Source organism: Rosa chinensis, chromosome 7, assembly GCF_002994745.2.
Source record: "Rosa chinensis cultivar Old Blush chromosome 7, RchiOBHm-V2, whole genome shotgun sequence".
Taxonomy (NCBI): Eukaryota; Viridiplantae; Streptophyta; class Magnoliopsida; order Rosales; family Rosaceae; genus Rosa; species Rosa chinensis.
Window position 1 is genome coordinate 69,246,871 of NC_037094.1, and position 22,043 is coordinate 69,268,913.

At 35.7% G+C, this 22,043-nt stretch overlaps 1 protein-coding gene, 1 long non-coding RNA gene and 1 pseudogene across 2 annotated transcripts; 1 reads left to right on the forward strand and 2 right to left on the reverse strand.

Annotated features, from left to right (window-relative positions):
• Positions 1-1,013: 1,013 nt before the first annotated feature.
• LOC112178485 lies at positions 1,014-8,051 on the reverse strand (annotated as a pseudogene).
• Positions 8,052-8,060: 9 nt separating this feature from the next.
• Positions 8,061-9,510, reverse strand: LOC121048919. Its single transcript, XR_005804037.1, has 4 exons — positions 9,461-9,510; positions 9,251-9,306; positions 8,992-9,134; positions 8,061-8,197 (listed from the first exon to the last, which is right to left on the reverse strand). It is a non-coding gene; the product is annotated as an uncharacterized LOC121048919 (long non-coding RNA).
• A 1,678-nt stretch (positions 9,511-11,188) lies between these two features.
• On the forward strand, positions 11,189-21,341 carry LOC112176715. Its single transcript, XM_024314774.2, has 9 exons — positions 11,189-11,226; positions 11,334-11,653; positions 11,903-12,433; positions 12,686-13,864; positions 15,587-15,742; positions 18,810-18,914; positions 19,271-19,318; positions 19,423-19,856; positions 20,730-21,341. Exons 2-9 carry the CDS (start codon positions 11,347-11,349, stop codon positions 21,339-21,341), a joined length of 3,372 nt encoding a protein of 1,123 aa, XP_024170542.1. The 5' UTR covers positions 11,189-11,226; positions 11,334-11,346.
• Positions 21,342-22,043: the final 702 nt, after the last annotated feature.

The following is a 22,043-nucleotide window of genomic DNA, read 5'->3' on the forward strand; positions in this document are numbered from 1 at the left end:
TTTGGAACCCTTGCAACTATGATAGAAAGCTGTTTGCCTGTCCCTTGGACCCTTCACTCTTAGTTTTGAATCAAAGTAGGTCTCAACTGTTGTATTTCACATTTTTATAAAATAAAAAAAAAATGCTTACAGGGACTATCAATATTACCAGGTGAAGTGAGGAGCATTTTGTGGTCTTGTACATGCAAAAATGTGTGTGTGTGTGTGTGTGAGAGAGAGAGAGAGAGAGGCAAAAAAACAAGTGGTGGCAATTACGTAATTTATCTTATTTTTTAGACAAAATTGGAATACCTGTTACTCTGTCAGAGTTGATTGTTAGTGTCGCTAGCGTTAATCTTTCAGCACGAGACTTCAATTTGCATATTCACCGCATGAATTTTTAACTGAGACTAATAACCTTATTGGTAAATGATTCTTTATTTAAATGTGAGATTTTCCATCCTCAACAAATTCATATCTTTTATCCTATTCATTGGCTAGTTTCGGAAGTTTAATTTTCTTGCCGTCATAAGAGTACTAGTGAAATATATTGTACATTCCTAGCTCAACAAGTCTCGAGTCATTGTAATTACTGTACATCTCTTGAGACTTCGTAGTATGGATAACTTTAGAGCTTAATGTGCAACTCATCCACGAGTTGAGTTTGTTAATGAGTTGAGTTGTGCCACAAGGCGAGTCTTGTACCAATGTTGAGAAGAAGACCGTGAATCAAGTCTGTAGAGCGTTTAGAGTTCTACAGGCCCATTACATGGACCGGGTGTGACCAAAAAAGTTGAGAAACTTGTGATGTCAGGCTACTGACCCTCTCCAGCACCCTGTACCTACAAGAATTTTTGTTTTCTAAATTTTGAACAGTGAGGCCAGTGAACTTTTGATGTTGGCTAATTTGTTATGCCCTTTCATTAATCTCTACCCTGATTTTCTAAATATGCTTACACTTTACGTTACATGTGCCTCTTAAATAGCCTCAGTTTTCAATGATGCTCACAACAAATGCTGCCTTAACATTGTGATTGTATTATCTTGAGATTGCCGTAAGATATAGCAATGAATTAGAATTAACAAGGTAGAAAAAATAAATAAATAACTAGGGAAAATAAATGAGAAAGAAACTAGCACATTTATAAATATCTGCTCTTAAAAGTATTACAATGTTGAGGGAGTTTTTGGCTCCAACAAAGAGAGACGTGGATTAGCTCGCCCCATACGACCTGTTCAACTTCTTCCCATGATTTTGCCATCTTGAGTTCGTCCCAGAGACTAAAAACTGCTCCCAAGACATTCTCTTCATGTAGAATACAGTAGCACCTACACATATGATCCAGAACAAATTCGACCACTGTCATTGTTTGGGCAATAGTTACCAACAAAATGGGTAAAATATAAACATCAACGTAATCTCGACCATAACAGAGTCACAGATTACATCAAAAGACAAACAACAGAGAATCAGAACATTTGACTACTTATATTCAGAATGTATGCATCCTTTTCAAACAAAAGATATACTTGCTCAAGAATCTTAACGATGTCAAGGCACATCAGTTTAAATGCATCAAGTATTGGTTTGCACTCTGGAAATTTTTAAATATATAAAATCACAAGAATCCTGTCATTCTCATTCTCATTGTCACCTAGCTGTACATCTAAGGTACTGCACACCTCAATCTGATGCATACCATATTTTTCTCATGGTTGATATAGGACGTAGATAATTCAGACCATAGAGCCAAATTTTCCTTGATAAATAAGATCATTAACTGATGTATTGAGAAGATATAAATTGACAAAACAGCATAAGCAAGTACACAGAGGAAATCATTACTTACATGGCATGGTAGGAAAGTCGTCCAAACTTGTCGCCACCCTCAATATACTCATGAGGAAGTTTATAACTATCTAGAAATTGCTTAAAGAGGTAGCAATCACCTCTGAATATTGTAAGTATAAGGGTAACAAATTTGACAAATCATAGATGGAATCACCTGAAAATAAATCATTTGAGTCATCAAGATATAGAAAGCCAATAGAGAGCAATAGATCAGAGACATCCCAATTGTATTTCTGGCGACTTTCAGTTGTATAATCGCTATTTAGTGGAGGTGTTTTGCTGTTCATTTGTGGCCTAACTCAAGCTTTAAACGTTTGCTTTTTATACAATTCGCCTTGCTTTAAACATCACACTTTTCGCACCTGATACAGAGTTTATGTGTGTACTCTATATCAAGGTCATAGACGCATGGAAAAAGTGCATGATGAGAGGGTCCAGATCCCCATATTGCAACGAAGAATTAAAAACTTATATGTAATAATAGAAATCGAATATCGTAGTTTATTGAAAGGTAACCACAAAATGATAAATAAGCACCAACCTATAGAAAGATTACTGAAGTCAAGAATGTGGCTAGGGCACCATGTTTCCTCTATGCACGGTCACCATCAACATTCAAGGAACCATTCTTTTCCAGGCAAGTGTTTTTGGCGTTGCCAAACCACATAGTTCCATGTGAATGTTGTCATCCATGATATCAGTGTATCCACGAACAACTTTTACCAAATTTGCTTACACAATTTACATCCTGACCTTGACAGAAACCCATCTTCACATGTTCATTGAAGGTGGAATGTGGAATAGGCCCAGCTTAAACATGTACAGAAACTCGGCAAAATCATCTGGGATGTATTTGCCAACTTTCTCTATGAGTGGGCTAGGAATTGGATCTCCCCTACAAGGTGGAAGAAGGTAATTATAGTTAATAGCCAACACTTGCTACAACTTAAACACGTTCTGAAAAAGTAACAGACAAAACCTTCTCGTAAAAGGGAGAGAGAGATACCATTTAATCAAGCGACTTGAGACATTCTTCTTCTTTTTGGATAGAGTTCTAATGAATATATCCCATTCAGCAGGAATGTTTGATTTATAGGGAACAGCTTCCATACCACCGTTGGTAAAGGGAAAATCTGATTCCTGTTCAATATCTGAGAAAATAGAGATATCAAGAGGTGGATGGGGCAAGAGATGGAGGTAACGGAGCTGCTCTCCCAGGAAGGAAGCTAAGTTCAGTTCATCTTCCTGTGACAAAGTATCTCTTCTGCAAAGTTCAATAAAAACCATGACCAATTTGTGCTAATGCTTCATATGACATATCTAAAACAGAAGACAGAAAAAAAAATAAAAAAAAAGAGGATTGAAACTAAGAGAAAGAACTTAAACTATAGCACTTACAACTCTGCATATATTTTTCCTTTGCATCGTTTTGTTATGAGATATGGCCATATCCTTGTATATTCAGCTGAACGGATGGATTCGTTTGTTGAGACCCCAGCTTTTCTGTATTCAAATTGTTTCTTCCTCCATACACCAAAAGGAGAAACATCTCCTTTGACCTTCTCCGGAATAAAATTGCACTTAGCAATCACATCAGGAACTCTTTTGCCATCCCAAGGTACAATTTTATAGGTTCCATTTGCAAGATAAATGATCCCACTTGCCAAAACGTCAGGTATGTGATTTTTCAGAGGGGAGTTGACTTTGCCTAGGAGACTATAGAACTCAAGCTGCAAATGCGCACTGAGATATTAGAGGGATCTCAAGTTGCTCATGAGATAAACCTGTTGGAAAAAGACACATCAGATAACCTTACAAGAATGCATAGGCAGATAGGAACATCTGTGGCATGATTCTGTGCCTCAATACTCATGGCATTTGTTGTTACATTACTTAACATCTGAACTTACAATTTCTTTGACTATAATGAATAAACAAAATAACAAGATGGATACCAACAGAATACTATTTTCTGCCTCAACGTCATCAATTAAATCTCCTAACCCCTCACTCGTTAAAGTAACTTTCAATGGGCAAAGTGAAAATGTCTAGAATACTAAATACATTTAGTTCTGTGGTGGCTCAGTCCAACATTAATTTGCTATGGGGCCTACTGTTAACCAATATGCCCATAGTCCCCTCCACCCACAGCTTTGATCCAACAGACTCGATGGTTAATGATCTCATCATAAATACATTATGTAAGAAACTACTCTAGACTTTTCCGGCATTGGTCTTCCTAAAAATTGTTGAAACCACGAATTCAAGATGTAAATTAACATTTAATAGCAATATAGGGGAACCTTCTTTACACTAAAAAAAAAAAAAACTAGTTTATCATGGCTAGCCATTGTTTTCCTTTTTTATAGAAGTTCATATATTAGAAGGAGTAATAAGTGCAAGTATGGAGATATCTGTGCACATGAGTATTTAAATTGTTGCAATTATATGACATGAGTAACAAACTTATGTTTGAGAAGGCAATTTGTGGAAGGCACAAACTTCTGCCATGGATTCTGACCATTTGCTCGCATTTAGTGCAAGACGTGCTCCCTGACATTCACAAGAACAAATAATTGAATTACAAGTGAAACGTATAGGAAATGAAACCAGAGCTTCAGCTTTTCACAAACCAAAAGAAAATAACTTGCGCATAGGAGGGAACAACCCGTGTTTTCTAGACATGAATAAGGTTATTAGTTGTAAGCACGAAAGTAAAAGTGGTAGTCACTAATGTAGAGGGAAACCTCTCAAAGGTAGATTTACATCTTTGGACAAAAAGCCTACCAGTTTAGACATGACTGAACAAAGAAAAGAGTAATTTTGTCTTCTGGAAAGATTGTTGTTTGATTGTTTAATGTCACAGAGAACAGCCCTTAAGTGTAAAAATCTTAATGTTCCAGACACTCGTCAAGCACTTCATAGAGAAATGAAAATCAAAGTAATACAACTGTTGTATTTGTAGACAGATAAAAATGAGCATTATATATATATATATACACACACACACACACACACACACACACATATACAGTCTGTCTCAGGTGCGGACGTCCGTACCGAGCGGACGGTACGGATTTCCTGTTTTCGACCACTTTCCGGCCACATTTTTACATCTTAACCGTTCAGTTTTTAGGTCCTAGTGTATAGATCACATCTGTAAAATTTCAGCCAATTTGGTGATTTTTAAGGTATCCAAAACTGCAATTTACCATTATAAATACGAACGGTTCCGGTTAGACAGATTTGTTCCGTTCGTGTAAAATGCAGTTTTGGATGCCTTAACGATCACCAAATTGGCTGAAATTTTGTAGAGATGATCTATACACTAGGACCTAAAAACTGAACGGTTAAAATGTAAAAATGTGGCCTGAAAATGGTCGAAAACAGAAAATCCGTACCGAATTTTCGGTACGGACGTCCGCATATATATATATATATATATATTATATCGTTGCCAATATCTTCATTGTAACGTTTGTCTGTGCATATGACGTAAACAATCGCTCTTCGACAAGTCGAGACCCTCTCTCTCTAAACTGTAGAGAGAGAAAGTAGATCTGGAAAAAAACCCCTCCCCCTTCTCTTTGCCCAAATCTAAATCCCTTGGGATCTAGATTGAAGGCCTAAGAGTTGGGGGGAGGTCGATCTCTGTCAAAAGGTAAAGCATTCCAGTCTCTCCTCTGCCGTTTTTTTTCTAGTTTGGCAAGTCTCCGGTTTCTCCACCCTCTGTGGTGCGTCTCCACCCTTTTGTGGTGAGTTTCCTGAGCTTGGTCTCAGTTTTAGATCTATTTATGTCTCTTTATCTTTCTATCTTTCCTTGTTCTTGCCCAATTGTTCATCAAATTTCCAGATCTACTATCAAATCTCACATTCTCCTCCATCTCAAACACCTCACCCTCTCATCTTCATCCGAATTTTCTCTTTTTCCACAACCTCATCTTCACATTCAACCCTGGGTGTCTCGACAGAGACTTGTTCACTTAACTCCACACATGAAGATTGCAGCAGTACCGGCAAACCACCGAAGATTGTGGACATCGCCGGACCAGTGGTGTTGTGATGCATGGTGGTCTCCACCTCCACGACTACCTTTACTAAGTTCTTTGTTTTGTTCTTGTTGTTCTTCCTGTGCTTGCAATTTAGGTGTGGAGAATGATGGTGGAGAGTTTACTTGGCCTCTGGATGTCAAGATTCTGTCGGGTTCAGTTGGTTGCAGTATCACCATGGCGGCCAGCCTCTGCGTTGAAGTGAAGAGTTTGGTGTTAGGTCTAGGTTTCTTTTGGAATTTTGGGCTTTTGGGCTTCGGTTTTAGTTTTAGGTATGGATTGTCTATTGGGTTCTTGAGCCTAGGACTCCTATTTTCTCTGTATTACTTTTGTAATATGTGCTTCATCTAATGAAAGTTCTATTTGACCAAAAAAAAAAAAAAACGTTTGTCTGTGCATGTGCGTATATCAGCCAATTTGGAAAGCTAAAGAATAGGGTAATAAGAAAAACACCTTCCAGATTGAGTGTTTCATTCCTGGTTTTCCAACCCAAAGCTTGAATAACCATTCTCTTATTTCTTGTTGCCCTATGCAATTGCCTGAGCTCCAAGGAGAGTTGTAATGATCTCTATCTTCATCCAGATACATGGCTAAGAAATTACATCATAAGAAAAACGCTGAGCACCATTACGAGTTCTTTCATTACTTGGATATTCTCCAGGTTTGAGAGTTCTAACTCTTTTTACTTTCCTAGTCATATCTGAGGAATTATAATCATCTTTGCCATAGAGTATATGATTTGTGGAATCCTCAATACTGCCTTCATCATCTGCAAGTAGTCCAGCACGGCAAACTCCCTTATGACAATATTTAGGTGCCATATCCAAGCACACAAATTCAAAGTTCTTAGAATTTACAAAGTTCTGGGTAACAGCAATAGATGGTTCAAGATTTAGGACACTAGGAACGAAAATCGTCTCCCCCGGCATTTGGGTGCACTCTATGGGCTTCTCTTCATCAGCAAGAAGTGGATAAAAATCTAGCCACCACTGAAGACACAAATAAATAAATACACAAAAGATAACTTTATAAACAGCAAAGCAACAGATATTACGAGAAGTTGCAGACAACTAACTAGGGTATCTAAAATAAATACCGGCAACGAAGTTGGAGTTTCAATATTGACATCACCGTCTTCTTCGTTTACATGTACTGTGACACCTATAGGTACTCTTCCTGGAAGATACAAGGTCCACCTAAACAAACAGAATAGCTGATTAGCTCTTGGATGTCCGATACTTTAATAAAAAAGGAGAAAAGGAGAAAAGGAGAAAAATGATTTTCATCAAATAAAAAATAAAAAAATGAATAGCATAAGATCATGACCAAATCATCCACAGACCATACAGATAGAGGAGAATGTATAAGCATGCAACAGATCAACATTCCAAATGATGAAGGGTTTCTCCTCTTTGTGTGTGGAAGGGGGGACTGAGGAGATGAACGGAATAAAGAAAAACTCAACAAACCAAAGTAAACCCAATCATTCACCTTTCTTACAAAGGAGCAAATATGTCCAGCAAGTGTGCAAGTTAGCAACAGCACTGCCGGAGCCTTTACGACAAAAATGCTGAAGAATATAGTATTTTCAAAGCGTGCAAGATTTAAACCAAACCGAAGTCCTTAACTACATGCAAGCACGGCAAAATACATTAACACTATCAAGATCACAAATGCATGAGTTTTCTAAGAAGAGAGAAAAAGAGGAAGTAGGTTTTACCTTTTATGACCACATAGAAGTGTATTCCAGGCACTAGTCAGAGCTGGATCAACATGCCAAGAAGCACCAGACCTCAGGGGACCAATAATGAGCCATCTAAATGGAGGTCGCTCATCTTTGTCCAAAACATCAAAAAGGTCCTCTTGAAATAGATAAGGTACACAGTTATCTTTCAACAAACCAGGTTCAACCTCTCCAAACTGTTTAAGAGAGAAGTCACTTCACACATCAAAAGAAGAAAGGGAAATAACATGAAAATTAACAACTTCTCAACCACACATAGGGACCAAGTGAGTATCTTGTAATCAAAGATATAAAACGGATCCTCATCATGCTGAACTTTCATATATGAAACATAATCCTTGAATGTCATTGAGATTTTACGTGAGCTGCTTTGAGAAATCTTGAAAGCTGTATCTCCATAATTCTGCAATAAGTGGTCAAGTGTCCATGTACGCCTTGCAGCCCATGCATCAGCTAATCCAGTGAGCTCCTTTGAGAAATCTTGAAAGCTGTGTCTCCATAATTCTGCAATAAGTGGTCAAGTGTCCATGTACGCCTTGTAGGCCATGCATCAGCTAATCCAGTGAGCAAAACCTGATGAAGTTATCAGCAACAGTCTATGTGAACAACATAACCCACCAGTCTGTAGGTACTAGCACATTTTTAGTGATTAAAATTTTCTAAAGTACAAGGCCAATCTATTAAGGAAACAGTTTGGCAAAAAAGGTCAAAGGTTCAATCTCCCCCTTTTCTAACAGAATTGATGCCTGCAATTAAAATCTGAACATTTGGTTCAATCTGCAGCGAAAATCTTTTGAGTTACCACAACACATCTTACCAGAAAAATAACTGAGTCACCAGAAAAACAATGGGAGTTTCCATAAAAAAAAAGAAACGGCCCTATAGAGCATTGTGTACTACAATTTCAGCTGAGGAAATGCCGTAATGCTGATGCCCTTGTGACCAGAATATTAATTTGTGGTGATAGAGAGGGTGGTGGTATCACTGGTGTAGCGGAATTAGCAATCAGAGAAATATGGTCTGGTAAGGTGTTGGTTGAGTGGGGTAGGAACTGAAATAGTAAATTTTCTCAAGTGCAAAACAAACTGGTTTTCCCTTTGATATACTGTCACTTTCTAGGTTCTCAACACAGTGTAGTATGTTTTGACCGGAGAGGAGGAAAAAAAAAAAAAAAACGTGTACTAGATCATGATACATGTCCTAGATGGTGTATCATATAAGAGCATTCTTCTTTCACAAATGTAAAATCATTTTTGAATAGAACGATGTGCCCAAACATAATTGAAGAGTGAAAATAGAAATTTGACGACCACTGTTTTAACTCAATCTGTATTATGAACTAAAAATATGAATCATTGTCACTATACCGGTTTCTTCCCATCATAGTCACAAGAAAACTCTTCCACTCTGATTTTGTCCTTTCTTTCCACATTCTCACTGTCAAAAGAAAAGCCATCTAATGTGGTATGACACCAGTATAATCTTCTGTACAAGAACAAAGAGTCAAATCCTGCACCAAGTCGATAGGCAATGAGCCAGGGAAAACCTCAAAAGAAAGTTTTCAGCATCATAAACAAAATGATCCACCACAATGAGGATGCTATTCGAAAGGCATAACATCCTTACCATCAAAACTCAGTGGCTTTCTGCAAGCCTCGTCGCGTTCATACGACACATTCTCCCTGCACGAAATGCACAACTTCTGCTATCAAATGAAAACCATAACTACGAAAACTGAATCATAAAATCCGAGACATACAAATGCATATAAACACAGATAAGAATTCGATATTCTATACACAAAACTATAATCAAAATCCACAAACAAAATCTCACCAGCAAACATTTCAAATTTTATATCCGAAAATTCAAAATCCACAGAGAGAATCAAGAAGGCACAGATAAGCTCGTCGGGGAGGACTAGGAAGTTTCCGAGGGCGTCGGGCCGGCGATCTCTTGGCCGGAAGGAAGGGGCTTCAGAAACCTCCATCGGAGAACTGCACGCTGAACTTTCGGTTGGGTCGAAAATTTGGGTCTGCCCGGTTCGGTTTCGAATTCGGCCATTTCAGACTTTTTGGCCCATTTTCAAGGCCCATTTCATTATAGATTATTAAATTTTCACCTGCTTTGTAGGACTTTTTTTGGGACCATTCTGAAGGCCCAATTTTAAGTCTTTGATACTTTCAACTAAGCAATCAAACATTCAAAACATTCAACCATGCAATCAACTCGGCGTAAATAAAAGGGCGGCAAGCTAATGAAAATACAGGAATCTGATAGAAGACTAAACATCTTTAGTAATGTTACTCATTTTTTAATCAAATTTTAATCAAAGTAGTTAAAAAGTTATTTTGGCTAGCCATTTTAGAAATACGTCTGTATCAATACTCTCTATTTTAACTAATTTTAAATTTATATTATTATTTAAATGAAGATTAAATAGTTTAAATATATTTATAAATTACATAAAATAACTCAAAATGAATGTTTTAAATTATAAAGAGTCTCATCTGGCTCTTTATATTTATGAGCGAAATAGCTAAAAATAAATCTATGTGACTGTCCACGTAAATACTCATGAATTATGTACTTTGATGTAAACCCTACCTCTATATAAAGGAGGCTAATAAGATTGAATGAGTACACTTCTACTTCCTCCCAGCTATTCTCTTTTTATTTTACTTTCTCTCTAATTTATAAGTCAAGTCATACTATAATTTGATAATCAAAATAGATCCATTGACCTTTTCAAAAAAATTAGATCCATTGACTTTATGAATTCCTTTGCTTGTGGGATCAGCTTCTGACGAAAGGAAATTAAAAATAAAAAGATTATATAAGGGATTAATGCAACTAGCTGTATTGCAGATGAAAGGAGTTGTCCGATCAATTAATAATTCAAAAGCCAGCGACCAAAAATCTTAACGAATCAGTTAACATTGCACAATTTCAGGGTCAATCTAATTTTGGAAATTTTTGTTTCTACAAGTTTAGTCTCTATCACTCCCCTGCATATAAATCCAGTTATTTGCATGTTAGCTACTGCACGCCTATCAAGCAGTTATATTACGATTATCGATCAAGTCAATTTTTTTAAATCTGATAATCAAGTCAATTAAAACAATTTGAGTGAAACGTGGTCTTTCTCTTGATAAATCTAATTTTTACGTTATTTTTTATTATATCAAATTGCTGTCACTCCATGAGCCAAGTAGAATCTGATCAATTAATAACTCTAAAGCCAAGTAGAATCTGATCAATTAATAACTCTAAAGCCACCGAACTAAAATAGTTTTAGTATTTAACAACACAATAACAACTCGGTTGATCATTGGCGCATCACATGTTGATCATTACAGTCTGACACAATTTCAGGCTCCATCTATTAAATTTTTGTTTCTACTCTTTTTGGACGACCTCATAGGCTCATACTCAATGAACAGCAACAAGCCTTTCCTTTTAATTTTTTTTTTTTTAGGAAATTATTTTTTTAATTGCCGAGTTGTTAATTATTTTACTTCACAGTATATATATATGAAGTTTCACCCAATGCCTACGGTCCTGTGCACATATTGGCATCTAGGAGCAGCAGCATTTTTGAAGTGAGTACAATTGAATTCATTCAAATTACTTTCTTAATTCTACTTTTCTTGTTTTCACGTACGCTCGACATAGGTTCGATTAACCTCTTGGTCGGATAAATTTTCAGATTGATAGCTAGCATGGAAAGTATTCAAGTTGGCTCTAATGCACTTATTTTGGAAGTTCTTAACCGCGATAACTATAAACATTGGAGTTCGCGGTTAGAAACTTATTTGTTGGCTGAAGATCTCTGGGAGGTTGTTGAAGCAATCCCGCCAAAACTCGAAGATGATCAAGCCGAATATAAGGCTTGGACCAAAAAGAATGCAAAGGCTTTGTATGCAATCCAAAATTCATGCGGGAGGGAGCTGTTCTCTTTCATAAGTGAAATTAAGATGGCAAAAGGCGCCTGGGAGGCTTTGGAACGAGAGTGCAAACCTGTGCAAGGTATGCTCTTGGTCAACTACAATACATTTTCATTAGTAATAATTTGTTCTTAATTCTCAATATCGAATTATGTGCCGTTTTGCTTCTTGCAGTACTCATCATCTTTTATTAATAAACTTATCTGTTGTCTACTGCTAATAAAAATGGATAGAATTGTGATAAAACTAGCTAGTTAGAAAAAAATTGGGATGGAGGAAAGTGATAAAAATTAATGAAGATAACAACTTTTGCAAAACAATTGCCCTGCAGGATATGATGAGAACAATGCCGACCACTTAGTGCACTATGAATCGTTCATAGAATCATTGAGCAGTGGTGATTGGGATAAGGCAAAGAAGTGTCTTGGAGAAGTTGATGTCCGTAGTGTATCAGTAGTAAAAACAGTATACAGATATGGCGGAGAAATAGCTCTTCATGTAGCAGCCAAGGAAGGGCATGCACATATCGTGAAAGAGTTGGTGCATTTGATGACACAAGAAGATTTGAAAACAAAAACCGCACAAGGTCACACAGCTCTTCACGTAGCAGCAGGGATGGGGCATGTGCATGTTGTGAAAGAGTTGCCGGTGCCGTTGATGGGAGATGTAAAAGACAAGGATGGTGACACGGCTCTTCATATAGCAGTCCAAGAAGGGCAGGCCGATGTTGTGAAAGAGTTGGTGTTGTTGATGAGACAAGAAGACTTGAAAATAAAAAACGATGCTGGTTACACAGCTCTTCACCTAGCAGTCAATAAGGGGAACGTGCCTATGGTCAAAGAGTTAGTTACAAAAGAAAAAGGTAATCTCATCTTTTCAAATTAAAGACTCGATTGATCATTTGCAGTCTTCAACCGATTTTTGTTTTCTCTTGTTATTACATTAATTTTTCTTGATCCATATGTCAAGTAAATTACAAACAGAAAAAGATATGCTGGATAAATGATTTAGTATAATTCAGGGTAAAACAAAACAACTTTGAATTGTCTGTAGGACAAGCAATTATATTAAATTGAGTATATGACAAACTAATACAAATTTAATTCATCTGCAGGTGAGAATAATATTGGCGACGACGACTTTGAGCGTTATATACCGTTTACCACCTATGTGCAAAATGGTGATTGGGATAAGGCAAATGAGTGTCTTAGAGAACTAGATAATCCATGCAGTGCAATAACAACAGTAGATCCAAGAGACGACTACCGAGACACTGCTCTTCACCTAGCAGCCCGGGAAGGGCATTTGGATGTTATCAAAGGATTGGTGTTGTTGTTGAAAATGAGACAAGAAGATTTAGAATTGAAAACCGCTGAAGATTTCACAACATTTGGTTCTGATATAACTTTAGGGGTCAGTGAAGAATTCCTCACGGAAAGGGCCAAATACATGGTTGAACAGTGTGAGAGAACACTTGGCAGCCTTTTGGAGATACAAAACGCTGAAGGGTCCACAGCTCTTCACCTAGCAATACTGCAGGGGTATGGGGATGTTGTGAAAGAGTTGGTGCCAGTAATGAGAAAAGAAGGTTTAGAAATAAAAGACGCTGATGGAGACACAGCTCTTAACATTGCAATCTTACAAAGGCATGTGGATATTGCGAAGGAGTTGGTGCAATCGATGAGACAAGAAGGTTTGGAAATAAAAAACAAAGAGGGTTCCGATGCTCTTCACCGAGCAGCATTGAAGGGATATGTAGATATTGTGAAAGAGTTGGTGCCAGTAATGAGAAAAGAAGGTTTAGAAATAAAAGACGCTGATGGAGACACAGCTCTTAACATTGCAATCTTACAAGGGCATGTGGATATTGCGAAGGAGTTGGTGCAATCGATGAGACAAGAAGGTTTGGAAATAAAAAACAAAAACGGTTCCAATGCTCTTCACCAAACGGTCAACAATAGGCATATGCATTTTGCTAAAGAGTTGATGGCATTGATGAGACCAGAGGCTTTGGAACAAAAAGACGGTGAAGGTTATACAGCTTTAAGTATTGCTATTTTATGTTTCAAGGATGGAGACGTTTGCGAAATGGCTAAATACATGGCTGAAAAGAATGTTAAAGTACTTGGCATACCCTCCGCTCCCGATGATGAGATTCCAGTTGTCAGAGCTTGTCGTTCTAGTAAATGGAAGTCGGCTCGCTATATGTATTCTGTCACTCCACTTGAAGTGCTCGAGGGACCCAATGGCAGTGATCTTATTTGCTTTTGTCTCAATTCTAGCAAAACGATTGGTAAGACTACTTTCACTTTTTATAAGTAAGACTTGAATGAATAGAATTTTAACCATCTGGAAAGACTAGTTGCTTAATATATGATTAACTTTTTCACTCGCTTACACACGTTTAAATTATTTCTTATTCTATATATCTGCAAATTCATTTTAAACTAATTGTTAAAATATTTTTTTTTGCTTCCGATTCAAAGTTGGCAAAATATAAAAATGCAATTAAATAATAAATAAAAAAATCTGCAAGTGAATGCACCTTTGTATATTCATGTTTTTTTTTTTTTTAATTTATCATATCTATACTATTATTAAGAGAAGAGGTTTTGTTAGCCAAAATCAAAAATTTGGATAGAAATGACCTTAAGAGATTAAAATACTTTGAGAATTAATTAAATCACAAGGGTTATTACGACAATTACAAATTATATTTTTCTTAATAAAAATAAACAAAATAAATCCCACAACCCACTTTTCTCTCCCACTAACTTCTCTCTGCAATAACCGTTTTCTTCCATTATCTTTTCTTTTTTATTTTCTGAAGAAAAAAAAAATTTACTTGCACATGCAGAGCATGTGTGGAGGAATGCTAGTTATAATAAAGAGAACTCCCTTTGTCAGTTGAATTACTACACCTTTAGACATAAGTTATTTTGAATTACTTTTTAATAAAAAAAAATTTATATTTTAGATTATTTCTCCCTAAGATCTCTCACTCTCCCTCTAACCCTTCACTCTATGTTTTCTACACATTATTTTTTTATTTTAATTTTTAAAATAAAAGGCACACACAGTGCGTGTTTTTCTTCTAGTATTAAATTAAGAAAGGGTATAATAAGATTTTAAAATAAAAGGCACACATATAGTGCGTGTTTTCCTTCTAGTATTAAATTAAGAAAGGGTATATATTAACTGTTTTCTAGGTAGTTTGCTTAATCTATAGAATTATTAAGAGAGGTGGCTTTGTTTCCCCACTTTGTCTAAAACTTCTCATAACATCATTTTCAATTAAAAAAGTTTAATAAAATAGGGATATAATAGTAATTAGCAAAGTCAATATATAAATAATAATTAGGACCCATATTTTTCACCCACTTTCTTTCAACGATAATTTTTTTAATTTAAAAATAAAGCATGACTTCTCCAATATTATTCTTAAAAAAAATAAAAATAAATAAAAAGACACTTCCCCAACATCTTTATAATAATTAACTAAATGATCGAGTATAGTGTCTAGTATATTGTAGATGGAGCACACTGTGTGTAGGGTTAAAAAGAGTATGTGGAGAAAAACATGGGAGTCTGAGGTTTGGGTTTATTTTGTGGGGAGTGAAATTCACACTCCCCAATTTACAATCCAAACTTCATGTTTCCTTTTATAGTATGTTAACATCACATGTTTACAATCCACACTACAAAAGGACAAAACTTAAGATAACTAAAAATGAAACATAGAATGTGGATTGTAAAATGTGGAGTATGGATTTCACTTCCCTATTTTGTTACTTTTTATTTGACTTAATTGCATTCTCTGAATAAATTGATATCAAATGTATTTTAATATAAAAAGGGTACATATGTTAAGAAAGGTAGTTTTGGTTGACAAAATGTATTCTCTTAAATATAGTATAGATGATGATGATGATGACGACGACGATGATGATATATGATTATATTATATGATACATGCTAATTGTTGTGCAATTCTTTTGCTTTCACTCTACTTTAGATTTGGCATGGGACTTGCTTCAACGTTGCCCAAATTTGGCATTCACTATCACTAAACCGCCTGATAAAACTAGTCCTATGTTGAAATTGGCTCGTATGCATTTTGCATTCTTAAGTGGAACACGACTCACATGCTGGCAAAGGTGGCTTTATGATTGTGAGTACAAAACACTTCATTTTCTTTTGTCTTAATATTAAGTAATTAATATTCATTTTATTAACAGTTAGGAGTACATAACAATTACTCATTTATGAATCGAACTCAAGACCTCTACTTACAAAGCAAAGAATAATGTTGTTAGACCAGATGATAGTGGGTAAAACAATCATTATCTTATATTTGTAAAATAAAAAATATTATTCGATCAAACAAAATTATATTCAACATTCCGAGTAGTAGTAGATTCCCCAAAATCCTAAAGAAAGAAAAAAAAATCATTAATTCATAATACAACAAGTGAGAACGAGTTGAACCCTAGCTTTCGGGTTTTGTGCAAATCGGCAGTGCCTGATCGTCCAAATTAGATGCCAGTTTAGGCCAGGCGAGGTTGATTCTCTGGGTGTTGCTCTTGGTGTGAGGAGAGGGGTTGAGGAAGCTGACATTGATTCGTCGAGTCTGCGATCTCGAGTTGTGATCGTTGTCGATCAATGTGAGAAATGGTGATCGAATTTCCTTGGAGAAAACGTGTCGAGAAGAGTCGTTGGTTCTGGTGTAGGGAGAGAGTTTTAAGGTCGGTTTCTGATTTTGATTCAACGAGGCTGTTGATCGGAGTTGAGTTGGATTTGCGAGTGGAGGAGATCGGTTTAATCTGGTGATTGGGTATCGGTGTTATGGTTAGCTGATTGGTGCTCGGCTGCATTCCGGTGGTGGTGGGAATGGCAGGCTGGGGTGGGCGTCCTCTGGACTTGACGACGGTGCTGCGAGCACAAGATGATGATCTTCTGGGTTAGGTTTGGCATCAGGATTTGGGCCTGGGCCATTTGGGTGCTTTTGGGCCCATGAGAGTAGGTCTTGTTCTCCTTAGAATTGGGCCAAGTGGGAGGGTGTCTTGACACGCTCATCCATTAATTAGTACTTTAGGCTGGCCTGGCCTGAGAATTTGACCTACTTGTGTGGTGTTGGGCCTTTTATGGTCTCTAAAATACCAGTTTAATTTAGATCATGATTCCAGTGGAATTAGTAATTATCTGGAGTTGGACCGGTGAAAGTGGCTTATGGATGAGAACTTGGCTCCTATTTGTTTGCTGGGAAGTAGCATTATGTTTCGTACCACAATTACGTGAGGCGGATGGAGGGCTAGTTGATGATTTTTCCCTAGAAGACACGGAGTTAATCTTTATTTATAGGTTCTCTATAAAAATTGAGCTCAATTTGCCTTGTCATGAGTTGCAATGCTTAGATATGAATTTTGGTTGTTGCCCTGCCTATTTCTATCTGTAAGTATTTGTAGTCTCTGTCTTTTTAACTGGTCATCTAATCCAATGAAGCACTTATTTCAAAAAAAAAAAAAAAAAACACCAAGTGAAGAAAATATATATGCTGATAACGAATAAAAATATTTATAATCTGTAAATTCACTAAATTCGAATATCTTTTGCACGTAAAAGTAGAGAACTACAAATTACAATATGAAGAGATGAGGTCTTCTTCAACAGCAGCCACAAGTGGTAAGTCACAAATTCTCAAAGACTTTCTAAACATATACCGATTTTATAATTAATTAAAACTTCACCATGAACTTAAAACTAGTTGACCAATTTTTTTATTTTTTATTTCTAAACTAATGAACTGAATTTAATATAGTGAAACCTTGTTAAATGAATGTTCGATAAATTAATAACAAATTTCTCCTGTCCCAACTTGAGCCATTGTACTAAAATAATAACCTCGCTAAATGCATATAATAATAATTTTTGTAGTATTCTTTAGGACCTAGTGAATATATAAATATTAATAATTGATGAAATACATCAAAGAAATAGCATAAAATTCAAAATACCTACTAAGAAACTTTTAACAACTTTTATTTTTTCAATTTAGCTATTTTCTAGGTCACTAATCTCAGTTATCGAAAGCTGTTAGAAAACTCAGCAATGAGCACATTTTCAAGATTCAATAGACACATCTACAAGTCAATAGTCCACAAGATTTCAAGTCATTTGGACTAATAAATCCTAGTAAAATTTGGAGTTTTACCTGATTTCCCCTTAAAGGAATTAATCTTCTGAATATGACATACCTTGTAATAGAAGTGGATATGCATTCTTCATTTAAGCAAGTTCCCAAGTAACTTCTTCTGTGACATGGTTCCACACACATATCTTAACTAGATTGATATGTTTGGAGTGAAGTACTTATTCGATTCCTTACAATCTAAAATATGAATGGTTGTTTTTTAAAAACATATGTCATATTTTGATAGGGAAATTTTTTACAAACAGTGCATGAAGTTTTTGCCACTGATAATTAAGCTTCCTTAAGTTCCAAAAATTAGCAATCTGGACTAACAAACCCAACACACATTTCGTACATGCCGTCAATAAGACTGTTAACTTTATGTCATTATACATTTTTCAAAGGGTAGTTTGGTATCTTCATAGTCTCTCTCTCTCTCCCTCTCACTCATATTTTTCAAGAGCTAAGAGCTTCTTCAAAATCCTGGGCTTCGTCTCCTAGCTCTCTCCTTCATTGCTGGCAGAGCGATGGAGACCAATTCCCCATCATCTTCTTCACTTCCCTTGCCCAAAGCTAGGGTTAGCGCTCTTCCAATTTCCCCAACCACTCCTTTACAAACTCATAATCCCAATTCACTCCCCTCCCCCTCCTCTTCTTCTGCATCAATTTCACCCCCAGAGCTTCAACCTTCCACCAAATCCCAAATCTTGATCAATTATACTCCAAACACTGCAACGAGGTCGTTCCCAAATCGGAGACAACCTCATATATATATATATATATATATATATATATATACACTTACAGTTATGTTTATTTGGTCACCCAAATAATAATGCTTAAGATTAAAAGAATGTAGTTTGTGTATATTTTAATCTCAATTTATAATATAAAATAAATAGAAGTGGTTATCCACAAATTGATACAATTACCAACTGTATTGTAATGTTGATTCTTTGAAATATAGAGTACATCAAAGATTCTTATTTCAAATTTATGATTCAATTTTCATTGTGCATCTATGTTCTTTTTCTTTTTTATGCAATAGGTATATACATACGAGAAGTTGATCATGTTAACATTCATGATATATCTATAAATGTTGCCGAATCAACAGAAGGTCATAGCAATAAAAGGGATTTCATTTCCTCAGGTACGTTGTACATGTACATAAGATCATAATACATATTGATGAGAGATCTTCAATCTGCAATATAATTTTCTCTGCAGCACCAAGATCTCTTACCTTGTTCTACCATCCATCCCTTCAAAATCGTAAACAAACATATATATACTATTTGTTTGTTTTATTTTGTTTTGATAAATTAAAATTGGTTCATGCAAGTAGTTCATTAATGAAGTAAATCAAGTTTAATATTTTTCCCTATTCTGTCTTAAATTATATGTTGTTACAGCAAACACGAACACACTCAGTCATAATTATAATTGACATATTACTTTTAAGAGCTTGGTCCAACATATCTGAATTTGCAATGCAATGCAATGCAGTTATGAGTTTATATAGAAGATTTGCTAAGAGCCTCTATATATTTTGCGGTATGCTACATCCACACCCCTTATTTTTATTTTTAATCTATTTTTTAAATGTAATATTTTAAAGAAAATAACAAAGTTTAAATTTGTTTTCAATGTCGACCTAGGAATCCATTGTATATATGAAATGAAATCGACACATAAGTGGATCTTTCAATTTCTACATTGCATGGGTGAAGCGACAAGAATTGATAATCTCACACCGGATCAACTTGACATGGTGCAAAAATCAATCTTCAAAGCTATAGAACAAGGGCATCATGAGTTTGTTACTGAACTGTGTAAAGCAAATCCAAAACTAATCTTGGACATTGAAGATGAAAAGGGGAGGAACATATTTCATTTTGCCATCGAAAATCGTCAAAAAGAGGTTTATAGTCTTATATATGGGCTTGAAGAAGAAAAGCGACATGAGATTGCAGCTTGGTTTTTGAACTCTGGCAGTATGCTACATTTTGCCGCGAATTTATCCTCACTTCCACAATTTGATGATATTCAAGATGCAAGTTTGCAAATGCAAAGAGAACTACAATGGTTTAAGGTAAGATCAAGTCTCTCATTATACACCTACACACACATATTTACATTTACTTTTCGAATTTACATTTTTATGAAAGTAATGTTCCAGCAATTATTTCGTAGGAAAAACAAAAAATAACCATGTGTTTATCACTGTGATTGTGACGAAAATGTGCACCCAATTGAAGTGCGGGAAAACTAATTTACTCTCCATGGAATATTTTTTAGTGGAAAACAACAAAGTTGCATAATAATAAAGAAAACAATAGGAGATAAAACATATATAGCTGGATGAAATACAACTGAAAATTAACATCTGCAATAATTCAGATGACTAAACAATCCCATATAAACCAATCTAATGACCTCCTCAGGAAATCAATAATCCCTCCACCTAAAAGAATTTCTTTTACTATTATGAAAGAATCTTTTTTATTATCATGAAAGAAGACGTGTTATTTGAATGAGCAATAATGTTCACATAGTCAATAGTGACCAAAAAAATTATGTTCAACCATCTTTAGATATAAATCTAATAGCGGAAATATTTATTCTTAGGTTGAGTTGTTTTGTTTTGCACCATTTGATCTACTTCTAATAGTGATTGAGCCTAATTTTCTTAGTCTTACTAAATTGGATCCTTAGTCAATTAGAAGTTGTCAGAAATTATAAATCCAAAGCCGGAAGATGCATAGAGGTCAAAAACCATATTAAATTTTGTAACTGGATCAAGACCTGACCTGGTTCCATAAAGCATCTCCAAAAGCCTCTCGAAGCCTAATCCCGGTTTGAACTGAATGCTAGAGTTGAAATTGAGTTTGACAAAAGGCGCACTATACCTAATACCATTTTTATTTACATTCATATGTTTAAGTCTTTATTCAATTTAATGTAGGAGGTGGAAAGTGTTATACCTCTCGACTATCATGAATCTCGAAATCGTTCAGACAGTATAACAGCACATGAACTATTTACCAAGAATCACAAGAAATTGATAGAGGTTGCAGAAAATTCGACGAAAGGAACAGCAACTTCTTGTACAGTTGTAGGTGCTCTTATTGTTACAATGACGTTTGCTGTAGCTTTCACAGTTCCTGGGGGAAATAATGACAACACAGGCCTTCCCTTGGTACTATATAGAAAGTTGTTCAAGGTTCTTATAATTTCAGATACTATATCACTTGTTTCTTCCACAACTTCAGTGATTACATTCCTGGGAGTACTCACTTCACGTTATGCAAAAGATGATTTCCTCAAATCTTTGCCCACAAAGATGATGATTGGCCTGTTCACACTTTTTTTCTCTATTGCCACCATGATGATTGCATTTTCTTGTGCACTTGTCATTGTGCTTGACGGAGAAGCATGGATTGTTATACCAAGTATTTTGTTTGCTAGTGTTCCAGCCATATCATTTGTATGGTTATTGTTTCCTCTCCTCGGAAAAATTTTCATGTCTACTTATGGACCTGGAATATTTGACAAAAGAAATAAAGTCAAACCCTGATTTAATAATTTGATGCTATTTTTGATATGGGTCTTATTATCCTAGGTTTCATGTAATATGTTATGTAAAAGTCTAGTAGTCATGTTTTTTCTTTAATGGGAAGAGGTTTCAACCTAGCTAGGTGCCTCATTGCTGCACCTTAATATCTAATAGTAGTCATGTTAGTATTTTTTTTTATTTTTTAAGGAAGTGATGTAAGAGCTAACTCACCGCTCTTACCCGAATTTATTATAATCAAGAAAAAAAAAGACACATAGCAAGGAGGGCTAGACCAAACCTTGCCAAGAGAAAACACAAAATTGGAAAGTACGTATGATAATTCCCAAGGACTTGGAAGTACAAAAGATCCTTGAGAAGCGGGGGACTAGGTCAAGACCGCTTCCAAAACAAACATAGTACTAAAAGACAAGAAAAAGAGGCACTCCTTATCTTTTTTTGCTTTTTCCACCCATAAAAATAAGGGTTAACCCTCCCACTATGAAAAATGGCAATTTAAAAAGCTCAAATAATCAGCTTGTAGAAACCTATGGAGCTCAGTAGGAGGATTATCATACCAAGTAAACGTTGCACTTGGAATTCCCAGATTTGCCATCTTGTCAGCTACAACATTACCTTCTCTAAAAATATGACTACATTGAGAAACAATTGCGCGAACGAACTCTTAAATCCCATGGAGGAGAAAAAGACCTAGAAGAGAAGCAA